The sequence below is a fragment of the Lipophrys pholis genome (genome assembly GCF_963383615.2).
Source record: "Lipophrys pholis genome assembly, chromosome: 18".
NCBI classification, from domain to species: domain Eukaryota; kingdom Metazoa; phylum Chordata; class Actinopteri; order Blenniiformes; family Blenniidae; genus Lipophrys; species Lipophrys pholis.
This window is the reverse complement of record NC_137646.1, coordinates 16,533,327-16,560,678: the sequence shown is the minus strand read 5'-3', so window position 1 is coordinate 16,560,678 and position 27,352 is coordinate 16,533,327. Positions and strand designations below refer to the sequence as shown.

Below are 27,352 nucleotides of genomic sequence, written 5' to 3'. Positions count from 1 at the left end.
AAAGACATCAGTTATTGAATTAGATTTATAACGTGAGAGTTGGGACACAAAGGTAAAACCATTTCAGCCGGACAAACTGACAAATCCATTTAAAGATAAATTTGACGAATCGCTTTAATGTCATTATTTTATATGAATGTTTCGTCCCCTTGAAGTTATTTTTCTTTTGTCCAATAGTAAAGGTACAAATTTGAAAATATGACCTGCTTCACAACAAAGAAATGTCAAGTTGTGACTTATTTATTAAGATGACACAAGGTCAAGACTTTAAGTTTTTTTATAAAGTAACACTTACAATGATTTCTTACATGTTGGGGGCAAAAGCTATTGATTTTATATTATTTATATTTTATTTTTTGTGGCGAAGAAATTGGCGTCTGTACTTTTTAATCTTAATTAAAACAAATGAGAGAAATCAGCTGCAGTGTGCAGTTTACCGTGATTAAAATTAAGCCGAGTTATCTGTTCGCGAACTTCACGTTCATCGTTGATGTCATTTACGACTCCATAAAAACCAGCACAGGTTTGTTTTTTTTGTTGTTTTTTTTTCCCCCCCCCCGCGTTGTGAACAGTTGGACTGCGTAGCCACGGTTTAGTTAGACGACGGCAGTTTGTTTAAAAGTGTTCACAGTTTGAGTTGTTCACAGTATTGTTGTCGCACCGGACCATCACTGGAGAGGACCACTGCACTGCATGTGTGTGAATGTTTGAATGGGTTCATGTGGCCGTGCTGTTTTTCACCCCCTCAGCTCCTCCGGGAGAACATCAGCTGTGCTGTGTGGCGTGAGCTCCACCCGAAAGTCTCCACCCCATCGTACACCTGAAACAGCCCTGCTGACATCCCGGCGAGTGTGTGTGCGTTTGTGTGTGTGTGTGCGCATGTGTGTGAGCTTGTGGTTAAAGTAACGAGCTCCAGACTAGAGGTTTTTCGGTTCCCCTCTAAAGCTTTGTTCTTTTTTTTTTGTTTGTTTGTTTGTTTTTTGTTCAGGGATTATTTTTATGTTCGCTGTTATTTCCTAAACATTGTTTTCTCGCTTGTACATAAAGACAAAAAAAAAACCTTGTTTTATCTTTTTTTATTTACATTAATATAAAAGAATCATGAAAAAAAAACTGTTTGAAAAAAAAAATATGAGAATAAATAAAGCAATTTTGGAAGAAAATAAAAGCAGAAGTGTGATTTTTGTCTGTCATTTATTACATTTCATTACATTCGTTGCAAAGTGACATTAACAAAGATATTGGTGCTTTTTTGTGTAGGAGTTATAATATTAAGAAAGTGACACTTCACTCCATTGTTTCTCTCATTTACTTATAAATCTTTGGCTTGTTAGAAGTACGTACAGCAGGGATTTATACATGCAAATATATAAAATTTCCTTAAATTGTGTATTAAATCAAACCATTTTTTTTTTTTGCAAATGGATTCAATTGTAACACTTCACTTACATATAAACTAAAATTTTCAACAATCTTAGAATTCTTCACAAATTCTGGAGGACAATTTCACATTTTAACCAATAAATTGTGAAATGTGACCCTTCGACCGAAGGGTCACATTTCTCCAACTTATTTCTCCAACTTATTTTTAGTATATCAACGTGACATTCAATGGTGTTTTTAACTGATGAATTGAGTTCTTTGAAAATTAAAATGCTTTCTATCAATCGTTTCAGGTGTCTTATCAAGGTGCAGAGCGAAAGGTAAGTGTGAGATTTAGTAAATAAAATTATTTTTCAAAATTGTCTGCCAAGTTGTGTTAAAATCAATTCTTTACCTGTAAGAGAAATTTATTTTATACCCCACGTTTTATTAAGATATGCCACCACGGCCCTTTCGACAGGCTGTTATTATAAATAAAGCTTTTTTTTTTTTTTTTTTTTTAAATACACGCACTTCCCTTCAGCGTTGCGTGATGACGTCACGTCCAGCTGTACGTACAGTCGGGAAGCCGGTGCCATGTTGTTGTGATATTTGAGGAAATCAATTCTGGGCGAAGTTCACTGGAAAAAAAGTGGAATAAAAATACAAAACATTAATCAGGTTTTCGGGGGCGAGAATGGAGGTAAGAGTAGTTGGTAGTTTCTTCGACACAGCAATAAAAAAGTCACTTTTTGTGTTCAAACAGGTGACGATCTTTGGTGGCCGCAAACACAACAGTGATAGCCTTTTTTCACGGAGCCTACCACTCCGTCTGAACTGGATCTTTATTTCTGCAGGAAACAGCATAATTTTACTCTTAAGTTAGTCTCCCTACACACTGATTTTGATTTGTGTTTAATTTTGGTTTAATTTAGTCGTTTTTAAAAAAAAGTCTGACAGATTTACGCTTTAAAATGATATACATAGGACCCAACCAATGAGACAGAACGTGGGGTAAATTCTGAATTTATAAGGTGATGAAAAGTAGACGTAATTGAGTTTTGAAGTCAACAAATGAATCTGAAGGTGTTTTCATTGTCCTAATAATGTCTCCTGACCAATGTCAGGTGGTTCAATGTTTGTAAAAAGCAGTAATGATGCAAGAAAGTTCCATCTCTGGTCCAATGGATTATCCCAATAATACACAGTGACAGCTTGCTTCATACCTCACACCTTTTATTTATTTCTTTATTACTACGAAGTCCAAAATGAAAGCAAAAGTGCAGATTTATAGCTCAGCAATAATGTAAATACATTTCAGTTGTAAGAAGAAACCTAACTTTAGCAAACAGTGCTATAATATAAAATACTGAATAAGATAGATAATGTATGAGCAAGAACATGATTGTTTTTACCCGAAAATAATTAAAATAAGTCAGCTCTAGAGGTTTTTCAAGTGAGAGGCTCAGTGAATAATCTTCGATTACAAAAATAGAAAAAGATCCAACAGCACTAAGATTTAGAGTCAGATTCTAATTTATTGCCATTGCATATATCACACTTGCAATAATCTGGAGTGCATCTGACCAGAAGTGATTCAACCAGTAATAAACACGGTAATATCCAGACCTGTGAGTATGAAATTATGGCAAGTATTGGTATCTACATGTGTGTACAGTCTGTGACTATGTCTACGTGCAGCAGTGTAATATTGGTGTTTGGAAGGTTATACAGTCTGTATAAAAATGCAAAGGACATAATTACTGTTACTTTTAGTGACAGAAGCCATTGCTGTGTAAGGAGAGACACTTTTTTTTGTATGTGAACAGCAGTATTATGCTATGATTGCTTTATTATCTATCAGCCCAGGCCAGTTATGTCCTAAAGTCACTTTATATAAAGCAGAACACAGAAAAGTATGCATTTATATCCTCTCACAGTTTTGCATTAAAGTTTATTTCAACATTGTAATTAGTCTCTGTTACAGTCACAACAATTCAGTAATAAAAATGCATGTTGTATCAAAATATTCATAGTTTTAACCTTCCACTTAATGCTTTTTATCATGGTTTCACCTCAAAAATTAAAAGAAAAAAAGAATACAGCTGGGATGAGGCATCCCCTTGACCCCCTGTAGCTCTGTGGTTTTCTTGCCCCAGACTTTTAGGACCATACAATTAAAACATTTCCAAGAGTAAAAGTGAGCCACAATGTGGGCCCTCGGGCATTTAGTTTGAAGCACCTGCCTGGGATGATAAGATAGATAGTAAAAAAAAAAACACCTCCGCTCGAGCTAGTTTGAAGCTTTCATCTTGAAATATGCCATGTCTTCATATATAGTCTACAACTATACCACTACTGTTTTAACCTCCACTTCTTTCTTCTATCCATCTTCCATATGGCTTTACCAAGTTCAGCATTGCTGGTCACTTATTTTCTATTTTTCATGATATCATCTCAAAAAAAAAAAGACCCTGCTTCGAAAAGGCATCCCTTAGGCATCGTGACAATAATGACAACATGACAACATTTCAAGTTAAAACGCATCATTTTTGTTTCAGAAAAGTTTCATGTTTACAATCCTTGTTGTGTAAACGGGCCCATACGATTAAAAAGATGTTTTCTGCAAATAAAGAAAGCGTCGGGTCCGAGGGCTTTTATTTTGAAACTACATCTTTTATTTTGACCTGAGATTACATTGTAATTTCCGGTCGGTCATCATCCGTGTCTCCGGCTCCATTGAGCGTCCTGGCCCGAGCCAACACGAAGCATTTGATCGGTTAGTCGCTCTGTGCTCCTCCGCTGTCAGACAGTCGCCTTCCAGCGACCGCGGACTCTTTATTTTAATCGTTTAACGGCTTTCCGTGACCCGGTGAAGCCCCCGGGTGCTCGCTCGGCGCGGCCGCCGGTTTGAATGAGACCTGTTACGGGAGACTGAGGGGCGCCAGGCGGACGAGCAGACGGGTGGTCGGCCCCGGCGAGGCGACGTGTGGAGCGCCGCAGCCTTTGCGTCAAAGCGGCTAGCCGCTAAACCGTGGCAGGACGGGACGGGTTACCTCTGCCCACGGCCACGTTAGACGTCCGCGGGACGGACATTGGTGGGAGGGGGGGGGGGGCACGGGTTATTTGTGGCTGCTCGCGCGCACATGCTCGGTCTCAGTCGTGTGAGGTAGTCTGTTCCAAAGCTGTCAGTTTGTTAAAATAATCGCACATCAGCAGCCCCGACCCCGATACCCGGGGGGAGGAGACCCGTCTAACCGTAGCCAGCTGTCGGAGGGGAGGTTGCTGAAAAGATGGATCTGAATTTCTACTCGGATTTAACGGACGGTACCGGACAACACGACGGTGATCCAGAGTTCCTGGACCCGCAGTCCTTCAATGGCTTTGACTCTGACAACAAGGTGACTATCCAGTCATTTGGAAATCAGCTGTGCACGTATACTCGTGGTATTTTTTATTTTCTGTGGTAATTACCCAAATATTTCCAAGTCATAATGCTTTCAGGAATTGGACCAGTTCTGGTTCAACATGACCGTCATCTGCTATTCCTAATCCCACTTGGAAGGTCTTCAGTTTGTTTATAAAAGGCCTTTTGCTGTTTAATGATCAAATCAGTTAATACCTCGATTTAGGGTCGATTCTGGGCTGTCCTGTAAAAAACGATGGCACCAGTGTTGGAGGTGAAGAGAGATGAGACTGTGGTGGGACTAATGAGACTATAGCAGACTATAAAGTGTGTCTGGTCATCAGTGTCAGAGACTATTTGGGATTTCATCTGTGATATCCTGGGTATTTTTTTTTTTTAACTAGTTTCTTGTGCAGACTTGTGTAAAACTGGTGGATGGACCTCGCTTGAACTTGAGAGAACATGTTCGGAGCACCTATGATGCCCTGGAGAAAAAAAGAAGTATTTTTAAAAGGTGAAGGTCTAATAGAAAGAGGAAACCTCACGGTCACAAGAATTGCAGGTTGACACTGCTGCTCACTTTGGAGAGAATAATACTGTTGGTGCATCTTAACCGAATCCTGCGCGGATTCTTGTTTTCTCATTGGTTGTACCTCGGGTTCTCATGACAGGTCAAGTTACAAATTGGTAAATCAGAAAATCCTCAATTTGAGAGGGAACTAGTTGTTAAAGTGATGATTTCAGATCCTTTCTGATCTACTTCGGGCTCCTTTCACAGTTTCCAGACATCTACTTTGTATTGGTTTGTATTTCAAACAGGATGTTTTGAGACTGTGTTGGTTGGGTTGCAGGTAAATATGTTGTCCAAGTGGGGGAAAACAAACAACAACAAAGTAGATTGTTAAAGTAAATGCATCAATAGAAAGCTGCACAAATTTGACGATGGTAGATTGTGACATGTTTTTCCAACCTCAATTTGTGGGGAAGTCACACAAAAGTTGCAAACTATTCCCGGGCAGATATGATTGCTTCAGAAATGTCATATTGGCCTCATAAAGTACATCCTTGGACAGCTTGGGACGTATAAGAAAACACCTTTTCGTTCCTCATGAAGTTGGTGAGTTCCATAAATGTGTTTTCCCCGAATAACTGACGTGTCTCTTGTCTTTCAGTTCCCCGGAGGCAGTGACAACTACCTGACCATTTCAGGCTCCAGCCATCCTTTCCTCTCGTCTTCGGAGGTAAGTCTTCCTTGTTTCTAACGCCGGAGAAGCACACGCTCCTCTCTTGGCTGTGCAATTGGGCTTATCCAAGATGTTTTTCGAGGTATTTACTCGGCCGCTGAATTGAAGAGTCTAATCAAAACATGCTTCGACTGACATTTCAGCCACACTCGTGTTCAATAGTTTTCAGCTGAATTGGTTGGATTCAATGTGATGTTTGCGTACTGAGGCCTCGTCTGCTGTGTGTTTGACCTCTTTAATGGCCGTGCCATGAGACAAAAGAAACACATGACATTTACATGACATTTACAGTCTTACTTGCACTTACTGACATACTCACATTTTTTAGTGCTCCACTAAACCCCTCGACCTCTTCAGCCTCGCTGGATCTGCTGGTGGAGTATGAACTGTTTATAAATGCTACACACCTGCTCTCCTGTTCACCTTCTTCTTTTTTTCCCCCCCTTCTTCTTCTTTCTTCCTTTGTTGCACAAAAAGAATTGATTTTTAAAAGCTGACAAACTGACTTGAGACAAATGCTGGTGTAGTGCTGAAGCGACGCAGCGGCAGAAGCGTAAGAGTCGAGAATAAAGACGTTTGATTCGTGATTCAACATTCCCACTTCGGGGAAAGCATGAGCGACGTCCCAATCACAACCTTTTAGCCCCCGATTCCATCCATATTTCTTTTCAGATTTGACTTTTGGCCGATACCAATACTTTGCCGATCCGACACTGACATTGCGATATTGTGAAGCTACTTAGAGTATATTAGAGTAGCAACTAAGTTGTCTGAAGCTAAAAGCTTCACTGGAAGAAACTTTGCTTTAATTGTTGTAAAAGTCACTTATAGAATCAAAATTCGTCTCGGACTGATGGAAGAATCTATTTTAACTTCATTCAGTCGCCAAAACAAAATCACAAATTTCACTTTCACTGTGTTGTTTTGTAAATAATGTCTTGTAATGTATTTATTTGGAATATCTGATCCACTCATATAGATTACAGTTCATGACAGCTGATGTACAAAAGATCAGCCAGCTGATCGGCTGGATTCGCCGATACCCGACCAATCAAAGATCGCTGATAAAAGGCTTGATCCAGACATCCCTAGAAATGATGGCAAGAACTGGTTATACGGCTCTAAACTCATTAACGTTTAATAAACAACAGAAATAGCCGCAAAGTCACGTTCCTGTGTTGCGACGGTGCTTCTTGGCAATTAATCTGATGCCACTGGAATGATTATTTCTCTTTTTGAATATTTCTTTGCTGATGACTCTGATTTGGTGGATTGGATGATTGAAGTCTGAAGAAACCGGAGCGTCTGCAGAGGAACTGGAGAGCCGATCGCAGCAAACCAACAACATTCAGCTCCGCTGCTCGTCTTATAGATTTCATGAAATTAAAAAGTCTTTTCCAAAGATGATTTTGCCAAAAAGCATCAAATTGTCTTCGTGTGGATGATTAGTTGACGAAATTCACGGATCGACTGTTGGAAGTGAATGACTGCAAAAGGAAGAATAAGCCGATTTAAGAAAGCTTAATTATCACAGGCTGCGGCGGTTCTCTTCCCCTCCTCTTCAATTATTGCCCTTTTCCCTTCCTTTTCCTGTTTTCCACAACGTGTTTTACTGTTCCTCTTCGCTCTCACCCGCCCCTCAGACCTTCCACACACCCAGCCTCGGCGATGAGGAGTTCGAGATCCCCCCCATCTCCCTGGACCCGGACTCGACGCTCACCGTGTCGGACGTGGTGTCCCACTTCGGGGAGCTGTCGGACGCCGGCCCCTCCGACAGCGTGGTGGTGCCCGGGAACGCCGTGGTGGAAGGGGATGACCCCTCCTTCGCCTCCACGTTCGTCGGCTCTTCTTCGCAGGGCCTCGAGCACCTCAGCCTGGGGGTCATGAACCAAACGTCGGGGAGCGCTCTGCTGGCGTCGTCGCTGACGATGGTGAGGAGCGCGGGGCGTGTCGGCGCGTTGAAGTCGTCGCTCTCATTAAAGCGCCGTTTTAATTGGCTCTGCTCTTGCTCTTCTTCCTCAGGATCTCGGCCATCACATCGGCTCTCAGTTCAGCAGCTCGTCCCCGGTGACCATCGAAGTCCCGCTGGGCGACATGGGCCAGGGCTTGTTGGGGTCCAGCCAGCTGACCACCATCGACCAATCAGAGCTCAGCGCTCAGCTGGGGCTCGGCTTGGGGGGCGGGAATATACTGCAACGCGGCCAGTCGCCTGAGAACCCTTTATCGGCCACAGAGTCTCCCACCAGCTTACTGCAGGACGACGACATGGACGACTTCAGACGGGTTCGTCTCCAAACTAATTCACGTTTTGGGCGAAAGAAAAAGCAGAAGCCTTTTGGCCAAACTGGAGCCAAATCCTTCAGGAGCTTAAACACATGCAAATTGATCATGTTTTGCCATTACTTGCAATATTTTGAGTAAAGATACATCGTTGCTCTGCGATGTAGCTCAATTTCATCTCATTAACTTTACTGTGGTTTGAGTATTGAGTTTGTTTTCTTGTTCGAAAATGTGTTTTCATCATATCTTTACAAACAAACAAAAATAATATCTATCTTTAGTAGTTTGTAGTTTGTTTGGGCCTCTTCAGACAAGCCGTCACTTTTATGTTCTAATACCGTGTCTTCGGGCCACTGAAGAAAAGATGTTTCCAATTTGTATTTAAAAAAATCCCCAAAAATCTTGGCATTGATTTTCTACTTTTTTCTCGAAGTGCATTCTAATTATTTCTTTTTCTTTTCCAAAAATGTTTTTCTTCTTTAGTGTCCCTAATACTCTTCTGTACTTAACACGCATCACTGTCTCCCCTGTCTGGACAGAGCGTCCTCGTCGAGTCCCCGGTCTCCCTGGCCGTCTCCCCGGGCGTCATCTCCCTCGATCCGTCTCTGTCCGAGTCCCCGCTCCCCGCGCCAACTTCCAGCATGTCGTCAGCCGTCGGACGCAAAGACCCCAGGGAGCCGCAGAAACCTGTGTCGGCCTACGCGCTGTTCTTCAGGGACACGCAAGCGGCCATTAAAGGACAGAATCCCAACGCTACGTTTGGAGAGGTTTCCAAGATTGTGGCCTCCATGTGGGACAGTCTCGGGGAAGAACAGAAACAGGTCAGAGGGCAGCGGAGGAGAAACGTCTTAAGTTCTATATTTAATTCATAAAGGGCCAATTACAACCAACTATCAGACAGTGCCGATATGTTTAATAATATATTATATTAAACAACCCCCATATGAAATTCTTTTTTAAGAGGAATTATGTTTGGAAATTGTCCAGAGCTTCAGCTTTGCTGTGTTCAGTAAAATGTTAAGTTTTCTTTGCTGCTCTAAATTCAGTTTACAACTGACACCAGTTTTAAGCTGTAATATTAGAAGATAAGTCCCATTCACGATGTATTATTTAAGTATTTGTAAGTATTTCAAATTGTTAAAAGATGTTATTACTGAAGACCTGACAGAGGACTCACTCACTACACCACCATGTGGTCAGAAATAGTATTGCAGGGAGTGATTTACCACACACCTTTGAATTGCTTCTTCATGCTTGTCAGTTGTTTTATGGTATTAAAAGTTTGGGTTTCTTTTTGTAATGTCATTGACAAATAAATATGTATTGTGTTTTACACACAATCCAGGTTTACAAGAGGAAGAATGAAGCTGCTAAGAAAGATTACTTGAAAGCACTGGCGGAATACAAGTCCAACAAGTTTTCACAGGTGAGTCACAATGAGAGTAATTATCTTACTGATGTTATATATATCTTCCAATCCCAGGGTTGGCAGTTTGATTCCCATCTCCAACTGCTTACATGTCAAAGTGTCCTTTGAAGAATATTACCACTTATAACTCTAATGACGATAATCTTACACTAATACTTAAGTTACTCTGCTATTTGAGGCCATTCTCACACGTGAACTGAGGGGGACGTCTTTTCTGGTTTGCAACAAGACGTCATTTTCCAGAATTGACCAGTTGCGTAAAGCCCAGTCTATTGTCAAGGTTTTGGCCACACCCACTTGTTATGGTCATTCGGGTCATTAGCGTTATAAGTGTGATATTCTTCACCTTGGATAAAACGCTGAAAGCCGAGTTGCTCCCAGTGACGGTGGTCGTGGTGTGAGTGGATGAATGAGACTGAATGTGAATGCTTTGAGGCTTCTAAGGTTTCGCTCCATCTCCTCCTGCCTTCAGTCTCCCATTGAGGTCATGGACTCTACCCCGTCGCCCTCCCCTCGGGCGCCGGCTCCGGTGGTCACTGCCCCACCGGTCGCCACCCCGGCTCCACGCGCCACCAGATCGCAGCACTACAACCCCGAGGAGAACACCATCACCAACATCTGCACCTCCAACATCATCCTGGACTTGCCGCAGGTCACCACGCGCTCGCGCACCGGCGCCATCAAGCCTCAGCCGCCACCGGCAGCCACCCCGAACCCCCCGCTCGTCGCCAAGATCATCATCAAGCAGACGCCGGTGCGCTCCTCGGCGCGGCAGCCGCCGCCGCTGCAGCAGATGCAAAGTACGCCTCCTCCGCCTCGGCTGCAGCAAATGGTGCACGCTCAGGCCCCGCCCCGTCTGCAGGCCAAACCAAGAGGCGCCGCCACTGCTCCGCCCCCACTGCAGATTAAGGTCGTCCCCGCAGCACGCCAGGCCAATTCGAGCACGCCGATCATCGTGACGTCGACTGGCGAAACCCCCGTCTCGTCCTCGGCCCTGGCGGTGGAGGTGGGACAGACGATGTCGGGGGAGGTGGTGGCCGAAGCCGAGGAGGGGGTGAGCTCAGGAGACTCATTGAAGTCTTGTACATTTCCAACGTCACGTCTTCAAGAGTTTTTGCATCCGTCTCATCTTCTGCTTCCTCAGATGGAGGTGGAGGTGAACGTCGCTCCCGGTCTGAGCGTGACGCCCTCCGCCAGCCCCAACATTTGCATGCGAGCCGGTTGCACCAACCCGGCCGTGGAGAGCAAAGACTGGGACAAGGAGTACTGTAGCAACGAGTGTGTCGCCACACACTGCAGGTGTGTACACTTTAGCTGGTTGGTTGGTTCTGTCTTAATGAACATATATCAGTTATATTCAGTAAAGCACAAATACATATTGTGGCGGAAAACACGCCAGATTCCATTCGTCTTTGAGCTGGAATCTGAAGGATTTGTACGGAACTGCATGTTCTTCACAGTGAAGTTTGCAAGGCTCAGAACGTCGAGCAATTCTATTTGTCAAAGCGCTCGAGTGCAGGTGGTCATCACTGACAACATACAGGGAGTGAAAAGGAGGGAATCTAATGTGTTAATATTCAGAAGCAAAATCCAAAATACTATGGAGTTTTTTTTTGGTGATGTGCTAGAAACTGGAGCCATTTGTGTATTTCTGTAATGTTTCAGCAAATCGTTAATCAAATTTTGAGTGCGTAAATGATTAAATGCGAGGGAAGGGGTGGTTTATTTTTCAGATTCAGTAGGGGCAGACAAACCGTCCCCGACTGAAGTTTTCCATCTTATATGCTCAGTAATATTGAGTGTGTGTAGTGAGAAGAAACCCATCTCGAGTTTTCGTGCTCAGCTTATGTTCAAACACAATCGTAGTTCATTCGTTCAAGAGAAATGCAACGTTGCACTGATTTTAGTTGAACGTTTTTTTTTTGTTTGCTTGTTTTTTTAAAAGCCAAAAGCCATGTCATAGAATCCAGCAGCATTATGACTGACTGCTCATATAGTCTAGAAATCCCACATACATCTCTTAATCTTCAGCATGACTGTGAATGTGATTCCTATTTGTTTGCCTTTCTTAGTCTTGAAAAAAATTTCAGGTGTCCTCTTTTTTTTGTTTGTTTTTTTTGTCTCCTTCACAGGGACGTGTTTATGGCCTGGTGCGCCATCCGAGGGCAGAACTCCACCACGGTCACATAGGAGGATCGGACGCTACCCGGCCACTAAAGGACAAAGACGACATGTGAAATGCAAACAAACAGGAAAGAATGAGTGGAAAGACAGACTCAGGTGTCGGCACATAATGGTTTGTTTTCGTCGTGCTCATCTCGGGGACTCAAAGGACTAAAACCACCGCAGGAAAGTGCAAAAAGAAAAGATGGTGCATTAACCCCCGCCCCCCCACTCCGTCTCGCTTTCTTACTTCTTCCTGCACAGTAAAACAAAGTGGCAAGTTTGCAAATACTACAGTTGTACTGGAGAGATGTATGAATAAAGGTAAAAGAAGAAACTTGAAGCTCAGTTCTGCTGCTCGGTCACATGGTGTGAATTCAAACGATGGACTTGTTTAAAAAAAAAAAAAAAAAAGAAAGAAAAAAAGAACATTTTATATGAACTTATTGTGTTTTATAAATTCTCTGGAGAAGATACAAAATGTGCGGCAAGAATCTTGCAGACGTCTTCAGTTCATTTCATTTATTAAACGCTTCACATGTGTCTGCTCCTCCCTTTACTGTTACAGTGAAGACTGATCGATGTGAATGAAGTCTGGGGTTGTTTTGTTTTTTGTTTCTTTAGTGAAGTGCGGCCGCTCGACAGATCTGAGGAGACCAACGTACGGGCAACGCGCACACCGTCTTAAAGCTGCTTTAGAGCCACACACGAGGGTGAAACACTCATCAGAAGCCATTTTGGATACCAGCTAAATGTTGTTTGTCAGCGCCTTTGTGGGGAGAACATGTCCTGAATTAAAGGCTGATGTTCAAAAACAGGTGCTACGATTCAGGAAAAAAAAAGGCTCTTAAATCCTCTGTTGTCCTCTCCTGCTGAAATCCCTTGTCACCCTGGAAGAGCTGTCTTATTTGTTTTTGGTTTTTTTTGCTTTCTTTGGATTATAAAGAAAGCTTCTGGTGACAAATTCATTTTGAGGCAATGAAGATAAAAAGAAATAAACTCACCAGCTCTGACAACACTACTTTTACTGTAAAGGGAAATCAAATGCAGCATAAAGAGCTTTATTTTCTAGCATCATTTGAAGTAAGGCATTGCTTGTGTAATCGGCGGTTTCCAGAAAAAGATAAACGATACAGTGATTGATCTGGCTTATTGTTGATATCTTGGAAATGTTTTTTAATTATGGAATAAAAAAACATTTTATGTTTTTATCACACATTTGGTAACGTCTATTTAAACTTTCAACTGGTTGTGACATTCTTACTTGAGGGAATGCCTTTATTTACTTTAAAGAAGATGAGTCACTGAAACAGCATTTAGATTGTAAACAAATATATACATTTCCTCGTACAATCAATGGGTATCACAGTGTTGATGAAAATGAAGGGCTTAGAGAATCAGAAATTCCTGTTATTAAAAACATGAATCAAAGTAGTTCATATTATTGCTTGTAGGTTTAAGTATCAAAAGGGCAGCTGACTTTCAGATTCTGATCCATTGCAGACTTGCATACTGTCAATTCAAATGGAAATTTGTGAAATATACAACGGAAATACTTACATACAAAAGGCTGTTGGGTTTGCCACTGCATGGTGTATTAGGTTATTTTATCATCTGACGATTAAATGTAAGCATATATATATATATATTTCTGAAAATGATAAATTTCTTTTGCATACTAACGTCTCCTGGGGAAACATAACTGGAGTTTAAGGTGTTAAACATTTCATGTCGGTTTTAAACCGTTTTTATTTGTACAGTTGAAAATAAATGATGGTGTTTATTTATTAAGTTGATAATATAAATACTCCGGTCGAATTTGGCTCGTAATAAAAGGAAGACCTAAAACACGAGCTCCACTTCCGGTTTGTTCGGTCTCGCGAGACTGACGTCGTCAGAAACGTTTGATGACGGTGGCGGGAAAGGCGCCATGGCGGGAAAAAAAGCAGCGTGGTCCTCGGTAGACAGGAGGCGCTGTTTCGCAACGTCAAAAATCACATTAAAATGTGCCACGAAACGTCAAATATGATTACGAAAGATAATTAAATATGATGAAATAAGTACAACCGCATTTTCAGATTTAGAATTCAAAATATTAAGCTTCTCGTAAGGAAGCAAATGCGACATTCACATTGTTTTGTTATAATTTAAAGCTAATATGTGAAGATGTGGAGGGGGAGGGAGAGGCAATTGGAGGAAGGAGGGGAGGGGGGGTAATTGTAACAGATTGGTGTGTGTGAGTAGTGTTGCGTGTGGTAAACGGAGGGAGTTACATCACGTTTCAATATTTTAATATTGCGTATTTTACTAATTGTACCAGTTGCGTAGGTTTTATATATTTTTTTCCTCGTCAGTGGTGACTTTGCAGGAGAAGCAGGAGGCGGTAGCAGCATCCCTTCATAGCGGCGTTTGGATCTCAGCAGGCGGGGAAAGAAAGTGCGTTGTTGTGAGTTGACGCCGATCATCTTCATCATCATCATCATCTGGCCTGCTGCTGAGGAGCGAAGCCGGGAGCTGGAGTTCGCAGCGGAGCGCAGACCATGGCGGTAAACCTGGACAAGGAAGCGTACTACCGCCGCATCAAGAGATTATACAGCAACTGGAAGGTGAAAATCGAGGCTGACTTGCAGCTTGTGCTGGTTTTTCTTTTCATCCCGTCTTGTTTCTTGCGCGAGAGGAGAGTGAGATGGAGGGGAAGATGCCACCAGCTAACTTAGCCGCGGGTTGGTTTTTTTTTCCTCCACCGAGCCGAGCGTGTTGCGGCGTTTGTCGGCGCGAGAGCTTCGTTTTCACCCTCTCGGACTACGAGGGAGCCGCGTGCGACATTCGCACCTCCATTCGCACGCACGTAGCGCCAATAATCGCCGCATTTGGAGCATGTTTGGTGGAAGAAACGGGTTAGCTGCCGCATGTTAGCACAGCAGTCGTCCCCATTCACCGCGTTAGCCTGTGAACTTTACCTCGGAGCTAACGCGCTAAACCCAGCGGCCGAATGCGACGCGAAACAGCCGCCGCGGCCAGTTTGATGGCCAAATCGCCCACAAAGCGACCGGGTGGAGTCGATGGTTCCCGGAGTGGTGCTTGACATTTCCGTAACCGACCCGCTTGTTTCAGCTCCGCGTCCGTTTGCACTTTGAGGCTACGTGCTAGTGCTAGCCGACATGCTAATTAGCATGAGTGTGAGGACAGCATCCAGAGAACATGTGCAGCAGCTTTCTGGAAATCACTTTATCTGCACTTTTAATCACGTTTTGCGTCTTTGTGCAGCATTATCGACACTTTTTAAGCGTTTAACCGGCTTTTACCTAGTTTCCCCTTGTTCGGCATCACTTTAAGACACGAGTTTCTGTTTTCTGAGGTCCCAGTTAGTTTTCTCTTTTGTAAGAATTATTTCCTGTTAATGTGTAACTTTAAAATGTTTGACTGGCATTCTCAGAGTCTTCTAGTACTGTCTTGGTTTGTGAAGGGTGGTAAAAGTTCCCAATATCAGTCTGATTCATGTAAATATATTGCCCTGGGCAGTAATTATGTATTAATGTCTAGATTTGGCTGTTTTCTAGAGTTATAAACTTCTTACACTAAAGTAAACTGTGTTCAAGTTTACTAATGTTGATTGCTGCTAAAATGCAAATTAAACCACATATTTACATTGTGGTCTTGCTCAGTATGTTACATGGTTTTTATCGTACTTTGGGTAAAGTCACAAACTTGTATGTTAATGAAACTGCAATCACTCCAGAATACTTTTTGATCACAGTAGTACTTTGCTTCTAATATTCTAGCTATATTATGATATTAGAGGCAACATTCAATATGACTTTTTGGAGGCTAGATTTTTTTTTCACATCCTTTTTAATTCACCAAAAGATTCTTGACTATTGAAAACAAATAAACAATATTATGATGTTCAGGTTTATACTCATTGTTTATATTTGCTGCTGCTGTGAATTGTTAAAATAATAAAATTCATTATTTATTTATTTTTTTAGTATTCGTGATGCTACTTTAACATACAAGTATGTTTTCTTGGTAGCTTATGACTATTAATTGTTTGTTTTGTCTTTGTGTGATTTCCAGAAAGCAGAAGATGAGTTCGGAAAGGTGGACGCCATCGTGGTGTCTGTGGGCGTGGACGAGGAGATCGTGTACGCCAAATCCACCGCCATACAGGTATGATGACGAGCTGTCGGCGCGGTCTGATGGAGATTCGTTCGGCAGCAACTCTTTAGTGACCGACGACGGTCTCCGTCCCTATTGTTGTCTTCACCAAACTGGAGAAGGGTTAATTTATCACTGTTCATGTATATTGTACATTCCTAGTTTGAGTTCAACTAGTATTTGCTGGTTTTACATTAACGTCATCTTCTTCCCATTAACTTGACTTGAACTTAATGAGCGAAGCGATCAATACTGCAGTAATACAGCTTTGTGCTCTTATTGGCACCGAGCAGCAGGATAGAAAATATATTTAAAAATGTATTTTTCTTGGAGGAAAAAAAAGGAGGGTAATTTGGTGTTTGAAAAGTCCTGACATGAAGCTGACACTTGTATTTGTCTGCTCCTTAAGGTCAAGTTTAAACATTCAGTCAGAGTTTTATCTTTCTTTTGTCTCATGTTCATATATCGTTGGTTGCTGCTGCTGGTTGTATCGTCCACCTCTAGATTCAGGCTGTTTTCCACGTGACTCCTGAGTTTAATAAAGCCCAAGTTCTTGCAGATTCTGGTTTTCACTCGATGTTTTGTCTTGTATTCAAACTGTGTCTGTAAAGTTCTCGGTGAAGCTCGCTTACAGAAACACAACAGGAGCAGTAACAACAAAAGTATATAGTCGAAGGGCAAATACTTATTTTTGTATTACAACCTTCAGCAGAAGTTGTTACTGCGAGGCCTCAATGATCTTCTAGCGGTGAAATCGTCTGTGATCTTCCTCTTCAGACCTGGTTGTTCGGCTACGAGCTGACCGACACCATCATGGTGTTCTGCGAGACAAAAATCATCTTCCTCGCCAGCAAGAAGAAGGTGGACTTCCTCAAGCAGGTGGCCATTACGAAAGGCAACGAGAACGCCAACGGCGTGCCGCCCATCACCCTGCTCACCAGAGAAAAGGTAAAGAGGCGGCTGCCGCCGGCTGTCAACTGTCAAATCTGCTCATTTCTAAACGTGAATCAGGAGATTGGCAACATCTTCTGCAGAATGAAAGCAACAAGGCAAACTTTGACAAGATGATCGAGGCGATCCGAGGCAGCAAAGAGGGCAAGACGGTGGGCGTGTTCAGCAAGGACAAATTCCCTGGGGAGTACATGAAGAGCTGGAACGACACGATCACCGCCGACGGGCTGGAGAAAGTAAGACGGCGTCCTCGGTGTCTGAATCTTAACACCGGCGGGCAGCTGGTCGCGGCTTGTTTCGTCCAGCGGCGCTCACACGTGTCCCGTCCCGTGTGCAGGTGGACATCAGCGCCGTGGTCGCCTACACGATGGCAGTGAAGGAGGACGGCGAGCTCGGCCTGATGAAGAAGGCGGCGGCCATCACCAGCGAGGTTTACACAAAGTTCTTCAAGGAGCGCGTCATGGAGATCGTGGACGCAGACGAGGTGAGGAGGAAGAAGTTGTTACATAGGTCACCAGAGGTCTACCCTCCTGCCTTGGGGTTTTCAGAATCTCTTTAAGCCCCGCCCCCTTGACTCAGTTTTTGGACTTTTAACTTGTTGACGTTTCAGGGTTTGTGACTTTCACTTGATTTGTTCATTTCGAAGTTGGTCCTGACTTGTACACACATTTTCTCATGTTGTTTCTTGGTATGATATTATGCTGGTCTTTTTAAACGAAAGGCATCGTATCAGCTTCATTTATCGTCTGCACGACGTAGAGAAGGACCGACTTTTCTTTCGACGCTCTTTTCTGACTTGCATTGTGTTGGCATGGGACCAAAAGATGCAAACAAAATCATAACAATCGTTCATTTTGTTGGGCGATTGACCAGTTTCTGTCGATTTTTCTTGTTTGTTTTTTAGGGGGAGAATTTAGAGCAAATCTCATCTCTAATGAACGTCTTTGTCGTCCTCGTTAACAGAAAGTGCGTCACAGCAAGCTGGCGGAGTCGGTGGAGAAGGCCATCGAGGAGAAGAAGTACCTTGGTGGGGCCGACCCGTCCACGGTAGAGATGTGTTACCCTCCCATCATCCAGAGCGGAGGGAACTACAGCCTCAAGTTCAGCGTGGTGAGGTGAGCGCCGCTCGTCACGACACGTCTCGCTTGTGTGCGGTTCAGCCAAATCTCACCGCTGCCGGGTTCCCGCTGCCGTCTGAAGGTCGCCCGGGCTTTTGGCCATTTTGGAGGGACGTTCAAGGCTCATCTGCATGCGAGAGAAACTCGCGGCCTAGAAATGCAACATCACCCGCTAAATGTAGGAAAGGAGGGAAACCTCTTTGAAATCCAGCGAGCAGCGAGTTGCCCATTTATTTTTGTAGTTCATTATGTTATCTTTTTAGGCCTCATTATTAATGTAACAGCTCATGACAATTTTTGATGTAATTTCCCCAGTTTTTTTATTTTATTTATTTTTCTTGTTTAAAAAGAAGGAAAAAAGCAGTTTTTTTATTTTGCTCATGCAAGAGACTATGGCCCGTGGATCCATGAAACCTGACTCATCTTTCTCCGACTCTTGTCTTCTAGCGACAAGAACCACATTCACTTCGGCGCCATCACGTGCGCCATGGGCATCCGCTACAAGTCGTACTGCTCCAACCTGGTGCGCACGCTCATGGTGGACCCCACCCAGGAGATGCAGGACAACTACAACTTCCTGCTGCAGGTGGAGGAGGAGCTGCTCAAGGAGCTCAAACACGGTGAGTTTCAGGTGTGAGGGTGGGGGAGTTGGGACGGGTAGCGCTGATTATCATGAAAAGGAAGGTGAATATCAACATTTTTATGTGTCGTCACAAAAACTGCCGTTGTTAAAGTAAAATGTTAGTTTTTTTTTTGTTAAAGTTATCATTTCCCTCCACAGGTGTGAAAATCAGCGAGGCCTACAACTCGGTTCTGGAGTTCGTAAAAAAAGAGAAGCCCGATCTCGTAACAAAGCTCACTAAAAATCTCGGGTAATTCACATTTTGTTGTCTTTCTAGTTTTACCTCAGTACCTTCGACAGGTTGTCAGTCCATCACAGGGCACACACTCACATTCACACCTATAGGGGCAATTTAGAGTCACTGATGAACCTCGCATGCATGTTTTTGGACTGTAAGAGAAAAGAAAATGTCTTTACAAGTGTATAACAGAACAGATTTGTTCTTTGATAAATTTTTAAAAAACATATTTTATGTTTTTCAGTTTTCTGTAATGCTATATTTATTACTTTTTTGTATTTCCAAGTCTCACACACCCACTGACACAGATTTTCCTTGCAGCTTTGCGATGGGGATCGAGTTCAGAGAAGGCTCCTTGGTCTTAAACGCGAAAAACCAGTACAAACTGAAAAAAGGTGAGTTCCATGCGTCAGAGTTTCGTCCTGCTGGGAACTGGTTGATGCGATACATTTATTAAATGTGTGAATCTTCACATCCTGGATGAATAAAAGCTTGTTTGTGTTGGGACAGGCATGGTGCTCAGCGTCAGTTTGGGTTTTGCTGATCTGGTGAATAAAGAAGGAAAGAAAGACGAGCAGAAGAAGTACGCCTTGTTCATCGGCGACTCGATACAGATTAACGAGGTGAGCCGCGCTGCACTCGGCTGTCAATCTCCTGACGATGCCGCTGCTTTAATATCAAGTGATTTAAAAAATAAAAATGAAGCCTATATGTGATTTATTTATTTTTTGTCCGTACCAACTTATTACACTTATAGTTTGTTCATAAATTGTTTTTGCTGTGCAGTTCCATTTGTTTCCTTTAGAAACCCACAGAACATTGCAAATTTTGCTCACAGTATCCCTGCTACAGTTAAAAGCTGTTGAGCATTTTCTGAGTTTAATTCTGGATTTCTTTTTCTCACATTTTGACAGGAGGAAGCCGCTACAATCCTTACACCAGTGAAGAAAAAGATAAAAAACGTGGGAATCTTCCTGAAGGTACGTGGCCTCCTCATCACCTCATGGGATTTATAAGAAGTCACATAATTAGAGAATGGAATCAATAATTTTAACTTTGCGGCGTTATCGATCAAAGCCCAGTTTGAAGTTTCTTTGACATCTATGAAAGTGATGTCCTGATCCCGCCGGCCCATATACAGTATCCTGGGTGAAAATCCGGCGACATAGACCCATAAACAAATAGGTCTGGAGATGAAATTAATGTCACACTCTGTGTTGCTTGCGCAGCATGAGCTGTCCTGAACTTCTGAAAGCCCCGCCTCCTCGAGTCGGAATCAAAAAGAAATTTGTGAAAGCCCCAATCCCTGAAGTCACAACTTTTGAGTTTGTTTTCTTATCATAGACCTCCAGTCACAATTTCAAGTCCAAAGAAATTCTACAGTCAGAATACTTTTTATCAGTTGATGGGGGGGGTCCTGAATTATTTTAAAGGTCCCACATTAAGCAAAATTCAGTTTATAAAGGATTTCTAACAGTAATATGTGTCCTTGCAGCCTGTGTATGAGGCCCCAGGTAAAAGGCCGCACAAACCCACAGTTCTGATTTTATTTTATTTTTTGTGAGGCATTTAAAGAAATTAGGACAAAGGAGCAGTTTCTAGTCTGAATGAGACGACTGTGGATGTTTGGACAGTCTCCTTTGTCTCAAGTCCCTCACTCCGTCCTCTCTTGCTTCTTGCCGGCCTCTTCTCGCACTTTCTTTGTGCCTTTTCCATCTGGGCCTTCTCCCGGTCACTCGGGGTCACTCAGGTTGACGATCTGGTCGATGAGAAACTCGATGTCCTGTTTGGTTTTCCCTTTCCTCTCCATCCAGTCCTTCTTGGTGATCAAGGATCTTTTCTGCCTGTTGAGACTGTTTCAGCAGCTCCTCCTCCTTCCACTTTTTTGCGAGCCAGAGTGAGATGAGTGCGAAGCACAAAACTCTGGAACGACGACTACAGAGTGACCATTATCACATGGCGCTGGGAAGCTGCGTCTTCTCCAGGGTTGCCAGATCTGACTCGCTGTTTCCTGCCCACCTCGATAGAAACCAGCCCAGATCTCAACCTCTGTAGAAACTCATAAAACTATTAAATGCGTACTAAAGAATGCGTTGTACGCAGCACAACTATACTTTGATCGACTCGGCGAATCAATGAGGCGAAGCCGTGTCGTTACTGATCCTCGTCTCTCTGTGACGTTAGAACGATGACGAAGATGACGAGGAGGAGGATGGCGACGACGCCGAGGAGCTGCTGGGGAAAGGAGCCCGGAGCGCCGCCCTGCTGGCAGACCGAACCCGAGTGAGTTGTGGGTGTTTGAGAATGTGCGAGCGGTGATCAGTGTTTTCTGCTGTGCCTACATGACAGAGTGTCCATAACTAAGAGTGTGAATGTCTTTGTACTCTAAAAGCTACTTGGGAAGGTAAGTATCCACTGCATTTTTTTTCTCAAAATCTCATCAACTATTCTGCTAACTAAAAAAAAAACCAACCCAACAGAAACACTCCTGTACTGATTGGGGAAAATTGTCATTTTTAATGTTTTTTTTATTATTATTCCGTGTTTTTTCTTTCTTTTTTACCATCTAAAGCTGCAACACACGTCTGTTTTCTGCATGGTTGTGGTGTTTTTGTTTTTTTTCCATCCTATTTTTTTGTTTTTGAGGATAGTCCCATCTCTGTGTGGTCACTCAGCTGTCTCTCTCTTTCACCACGTCCGTAGAACGAGATGACGGCGGAGGAGAAGAGGCGGGCTCACCAGAAGGAGCTGGCCAATAATTTGAACGAGGAAGCCAAGCGGAGACTGACGGAACAGAAAGGAGAGCAGCAGATCCAGAAGTGAGTGCCTGAGAAAAATTTGTCTGTGTTCTGTTGACCTCCCAGATGTGTTCTACTCATTTATCCATTGTGTGCGTCGCCTCAGTGTCCAGTAGAGGGCGACATTGGATTCCTCACGCAAACGATGATGGATGGGACCACCGGTTTTTGCAACTGGAGTAGTGCAGATAGAAATCAGTGACTCAGATCAGCAACTTTCACATTGGTTTGTACAGTTCAGATGACAATTAAGGACAACTGAACTCTCCAACACAAATGAAGAGGAAACAATGTAAATAACGGAATAACGGCTAAAATAAGAAATATAAAACTTCTTAAAAGCCAACAAAGTGGATCAGAACAATACAATATCAGAATGAATGACATAAAACACTTAAATTCGAAAATGTATTTCCTTTCTGATGTTTTGGTAATTCTGCATATATTAAAGCTGGAAAATGGAGAGAATGGCGAGAATATTGAGTAAATAAAGTTAAATCAAACTCTCGTGCAGTGGGCGGTTGCACAAAGTAGATTTAAAGGAAACGCTTCAGTATTTAAAGAACCAGAGAGCGAAACAAGAATGAATGGGTTTTCAGGCCTCGGGGTTGTTTCTGGGATTGTGAGATTAAAGGGTACCTGTGTTTCTTAAATACTGCCTGAAGAGTTAATTAGGTGAGAACAGCTTCAGAGATTGTAATTAAGTTCCTGGTCGTTAACCGAGTCCGCTCTCTCTTTTTCCTCTCAGGGCCAGAAAATCCAACGTGTCCTATAAGAACGTGTCTCAGATGCCCCGAGAAAAGGACATCAGGGAGATGAAGATCTTCATCGACAAGAAGTACGAGACGGTCGTCATGCCCGTTTTCGGCATCGCCACGCCGTTCCACATCGCCACCATCAAGGTGCGTCGAGCCGTCGACAAACATTCGTCAGTGGGCTCAATCCTTTCATCGGAATCAGTTGTTGAACGTCAGCTCATTCTTGGTGTGACTCAAAGCCGTTACCATTTCACTCGACTCCTGTTTGTCCTGCTGTAGTATTATTGTGCTTCAAACCCAGTGATGCAGCAATGCCACGACTTCGACACTAATGGATCAGCTCTAAAATGATCAATAAAATGAATTGTTTTCTTAACTGTTACTAGAACACTAAGCTCCTGTTTACCGGAGAAGCACCTCAAGTCTGAACTCAATCCTCCTGATGACCACATGAAGGATGTCCCATTGTTATAAACCGTAATGTTTCTCTCTGTCGCAGCAATACTAGAATAATCAAACTGTGCTTAATGTTAAGACGAGCTGTTTTGGATCTGCGTCACTTCAAGTCTTTATTTTTCCCAATTGACTTTCCTATTTTGGAAATAAAAGCCCATTTTCAGTTTTTCTGTCATTTGTGAAACAATAACTTTTATTTATTAAGACCTGCCTAATGATTCATGAGTCAGTATTTGAGTACTCGCTTTTTTTTTTTTTTAGCAGCAGCAGCAACTAGCAAAGTACAGAAGTAACTTTTACGCCACTGGTGACCAGTGGGGGCTGCAGTAACATCTGTCTGAGGATCATTTGAATTTCTTTGTTGACTTATTTGTCCGTCCGTCCGTCCCCCCCCCCAACTGTTGTAGAACATCAGTATGTCTGTAGAAGGAGACTACACCTACCTGAGGATCAACTTCTACGTGCCCGGCAGCTCTCTGGGACGCCAGGAAGGAAACATCTTCCCCAACCCTGACGCCACGTTTGTCAAAGAAATGTGAGTGTTTGTGTGTTTTTTCCAGCGGTGTCTCATTTGGGATTATTTTTACAGTGTGAACTTGAACGAATCTTTGTTTACCTCTCCTCAGCACGTACAGGGCGTCAAACCTGAAAACCCCCGGCGACACGTCTGTGCCCTCCACCAACCTGCAGAACGCTTTCCGCATCATCAAGGAGGTGCAGAAGCGCTACAAGACGCGAGAGGCCGAGGAGAAGGAGAAGGAGGGCATCGTGAAGCAGGACTCGCTGGTCATCAACCTCAACCGCAGCAACCCCAAACTCAAGGACCTCTACATCCGGCCCAACATCGCCCAGAAGAGGATGCAGGGCTCGCTGGAGGCGCACACGAACGGTGAGGCGGCGGGAAGACGTCCTGGTGGAGGCGGCGGCGGCGAGGCTCAAAACCCTGACCGTGTGCTTCTGCTCTGCCCTCAGGTTTCCGCTTCACCTCGGTCCGCGGGGATAAAGTGGACATCCTCTATAACAACATCAAACACGCCATCTTCCAGCCATGCGACGGCGAAATGATCATCGTTCTCCACTTCCACCTCAAGGTACAGTCATCTTGTGAAAAAGTCACGTCGCTGAAAGATGAGCCCCCAATAAGATGATATTTACAGGTTGGTATTATAAAGCAAGGCTGCTTTTAATTTGAAATACTGTGTCATCACTGTTGTGTCATACTGATTGTTTTTATCTTGATTTTTTCACAAAGATTAATAAAATCATGCTGGAAAAAAGTTTCCTGCTGCTGTGATATTAAAATAAAATATTGAAAACCAATTTTTATTTAACTAAAGAGCAACTTAAACTGTTTTCTAACTCATCCCAGCTTATCTGGGAAGACAGGAGTAGAATGTGGACATGCCTCTCGTCCATATTAGAGAAAATACACTCGGGACAATTTGGAGTTCCTACTGGACTGTGTACGCACAACATGTGAAAACAAGCGTCTTGTTAGAAGCTATCGGACCTTCATACCATCTGCAAAATTGTCATAGTTATTGAGCTATTTTCCTTTTCTTCCAGAACGCCATCATGTTCGGTAAGAGGCGCCACACCGACGTCCAGTTCTACACGGAGGTTGGAGAGATCACCACAGATCTGGGCAAACACCAGCACATGCACGACCGAGACGACCTGTACGCCGAGCAGATGGAGCGCGAGATGAGGCACAAGCTCAAGTCCGCCTTCAAGAACTTCACCGACAAGGTGGAGGCGCTCACCAGAGAGGAGCTGGAGTTCGAGGTGCCGTTCAGAGACCTGGGGTACGTGATTCCGGGCGGTCACGCTTTGAGCGGCGGGAGAAAAGTTCATTAAGATTAAAAAAAAACTGGATCAAGCTGACAAGTTCAACCTTTTTATTAATTTTTTTTCCAGGTTCCAGGGAGCCCCCTACAGGAGTACTTGCTTACTACAGCCCACATCCAGCTCGCTGGTCAATGTTACTGAGTGGGTGAGTGAGCTCATTACCTGTTGTTTTTTATATGATCGCAGAGGAAATAATATATCTTAAAAAAAAAACAACTAAACTTGACTGTATTCCTCTGTAGCCGCCGTTCGTGGTGACTCTGGACGAGGTGGAGTTGGTCCACTTCGAGCGTGTGCAGTTCCACCTGAAGAACTTCGACGTAGTCATTGTTTACAAGGACTACAGCAAAAAGGTCACTATGATCAACGCCGTGCCGGTTAACTCCCTTGACCCCATCAAGGAGTGGCTCAAGTAAGACAGAGGAGAGATTTGCTTAATTGCTCTTTTTCAAAGTCCCAGCTTTTTGTCCTCATGGAGATGTTTTTGTGCTTCTTCCCCAGCTCGTGCGACATCAAGTACACAGAGGGAGTCCAGTCTCTGAACTGGACCAAGATCATGAAAACCATCGTTGACGATCCAGAGGGCTTCTTTGAGCAGGGCGGCTGGTCGTTCCTGGACCCTGAGAGCGAGGTGGGTTCGGGCACGGGGGATTCTTGACACTGAACCTTTTTGTCTTTGTTTCCTCGTGTGGTCCTCTTAAGACCTCCAATTTAAACTCTGTGTCTCGTTTGTGCTAAAGGGAAGCGGGGCAGAGGAAGATTCCGAGTCCGAAATGGAGGACGAGACTTTCAACCCGTCTGCAGACGAAGAGGAGGAGGAAGAGGAGGACAGTGATGAAGATTACAGCTCAGAAACTGAAGACTCAGGTAGGACTGTGACGATCTTCTCTGTGTGCGTGAGTCAAAGAAAAGCGCGTCTGTGCTGAAGCCTCCGTGGTTCTGTCTGCAGATTACAGTGCGTCAATCGGCAGCGGGGAGGAGAGCGGTAAAGACTGGGACGAGCTCGAGGAAGAGGCCAGAAAAGGTTTGGTCCTGCACAGTTTCTTTGTCATTTCCTGTTTGCTGCATGGCGTCACCAAACACTTTGCATTCAGCTATTAAAGTTGATATTCTGGTTTGATGTGGTGGTGATGGATTCCTGTGGGACTCTGGGATGCCCGTGGCTCAGTGGGTAGAGCGGGTCATCTTTCAGTTCCGTGGTTTGATTCCCCATCTCAACGTGTTGCTGTGTTCTGGAGCAACTTCTGAAAAAAGGTTTTCTGACACACTTTGCTCTGCTGCCCCCTAGCTGACAGAGAGAGCCACTACGAGGACGAAGACCCCTCCAACAAGAAGAGGAAGATCCGGCCGCCAGCCCCGCCGCCCCCCAAGAAGAAGCGGCGACACTAAGTCCCGCCCCCAACCCCCCACCCCACCCCACCCCCACTCATACTGCCAAACCTAGTTGACCTTCGATCTCCCCCTCTGTTCCCCCTCCAACCGACCTCATCAACTGGCTTATTTGACGCTCACATCACACACGCACACACACACACACACACACACGCGCACACACACACACACAATGTGTAAATAGTCGTAGAAAACCCCTTTTTTATGTTGCTCATCAGCGTGTCATGAACCAGCAGGATGTTCTCACTGTTTATTAGCTTCATTCTGGCCCCTCCCTCGTCACCTCATTTCATTCATCCATCCATTCATCCATCTATCAGGGTCCCGAGTGTGTGTGTGTGTGTGTGTGTGTGTGTGTGTGTGTGTATGTGTGTGTGTATTCGCTCAAATGGGTTTTTATTGCAGCCGGTTTATTTTCGGTTATAAAAACAAAACAAAAAAACACATTTCTTAACTGAGAAAATAAAGACAAGACTTGACATCTCGCTTGCCAAGTGTTTTATATAGAAGGTTTATGATCACCCCCTCCTCCTCCTCCTCCTCACCCCCCCATCCACTCTCCACTTCCCTCGTCTTTGTTTTCTTTTGTGTTTGTTAAATTGTGGTAAACAACTGAAACTTTTTCTTCCTTTCAAGAGTTGTTGGGGATGGGAGGGACAGATGCACATTTTTCTGATCATTTCTTTTTTTAAATGGGATTTGTAAACTTATGCATACACACACACACACACACAACTATCCTCCTCCTCCTCCTCGCACTTGTCCTCTGTTCCTTTTTTTAATGTTCATTCTGAGTAGGTATGATGTTGTACTGTTAATTCTGAAAATCCTTGTTTTTGTTTTTGTAATAAAATTAAAAGGAGCTGTAGTTTGTTTTCAGTGGGCTGTTTTTACTCTTTCATATTCCTGAAATCTTTTGTAGTTTTTCTTTTTTTGTAGTGTTTTTACAGTTGAAATGGTCACAGAAAGACTTAAATCAAATTTTTTTAAATTTGGTTTTGTTTAAGCATCAATGTTTGCTTTAATAACCACAAGTTGTTGTTTTTTTGGTTTTTTTTTTTAATTCAGACAAAAATTCGAAGCTGAAAACATTTGAGGAAATACTTCAAAGTCGGGAAAAAGTGGTTTT

General features: G+C 43.4%; 2 protein-coding genes across 8 annotated transcripts; both read left to right on the top strand.

Moving 5' to 3' along the window:
* The first annotated feature begins 1,923 nt into the window (after window positions 1-1,923).
* On the top strand, window positions 1,924-13,099 carry tox4b (TOX high mobility group box family member 4 b). 7 transcript variants are annotated; one of them, XM_080485846.1, is made up of 11 exons: window positions 1,936-2,065; window positions 4,579-4,763; window positions 5,941-6,009; window positions 6,341-6,391; window positions 7,656-7,943; window positions 8,035-8,295; window positions 8,832-9,113; window positions 9,638-9,718; window positions 10,194-10,775; window positions 10,866-11,020; window positions 11,854-13,099. In XM_080485846.1, the coding sequence occupies exons 2-11, from the start codon at window positions 4,656-4,658 to the stop codon at window positions 11,909-11,911; spliced, it is 1,935 nt and encodes a 644-aa protein (XP_080341972.1). In that variant the 5' UTR covers window positions 1,936-2,065; window positions 4,579-4,655; the 3' UTR covers window positions 11,912-13,099. The 7 variants fall into 7 exon arrangements, with proteins under 7 accessions (XP_080341975.1, XP_080341976.1, XP_080341974.1 ...); XM_080485849.1 differs by lacking the exon at window positions 4,579-4,763 and having other exon boundaries at window positions 1,924-2,065; XM_080485848.1 differs by lacking the exon at window positions 6,341-6,391 and having other exon boundaries at window positions 1,934-2,065.
* A 977-nt stretch (window positions 13,100-14,076) lies between these two features.
* supt16h (SPT16 homolog, facilitates chromatin remodeling subunit) lies at window positions 14,077-27,101 on the top strand. Its single transcript, XM_080485809.1, has 24 exons — window positions 14,077-14,490; window positions 15,962-16,054; window positions 16,820-16,990; window positions 17,077-17,229; window positions 17,331-17,477; window positions 17,957-18,108; window positions 18,559-18,731; window positions 18,893-18,983; window positions 19,293-19,366; window positions 19,482-19,594; window positions 19,886-19,951; window positions 21,156-21,254; window positions 21,675-21,790; window positions 22,518-22,671; window positions 23,391-23,518; window positions 23,610-23,872; window positions 23,956-24,074; window positions 24,550-24,788; window positions 24,901-24,976; window positions 25,074-25,243; window positions 25,333-25,462; window positions 25,572-25,698; window positions 25,781-25,855; window positions 26,120-27,101. Exons 1-24 carry the CDS (start codon window positions 14,425-14,427, stop codon window positions 26,218-26,220), a joined length of 3,096 nt encoding a protein of 1,031 aa, XP_080341935.1. The 5' UTR covers window positions 14,077-14,424; the 3' UTR covers window positions 26,221-27,101.
* Window positions 27,102-27,352: the final 251 nt, after the last annotated feature.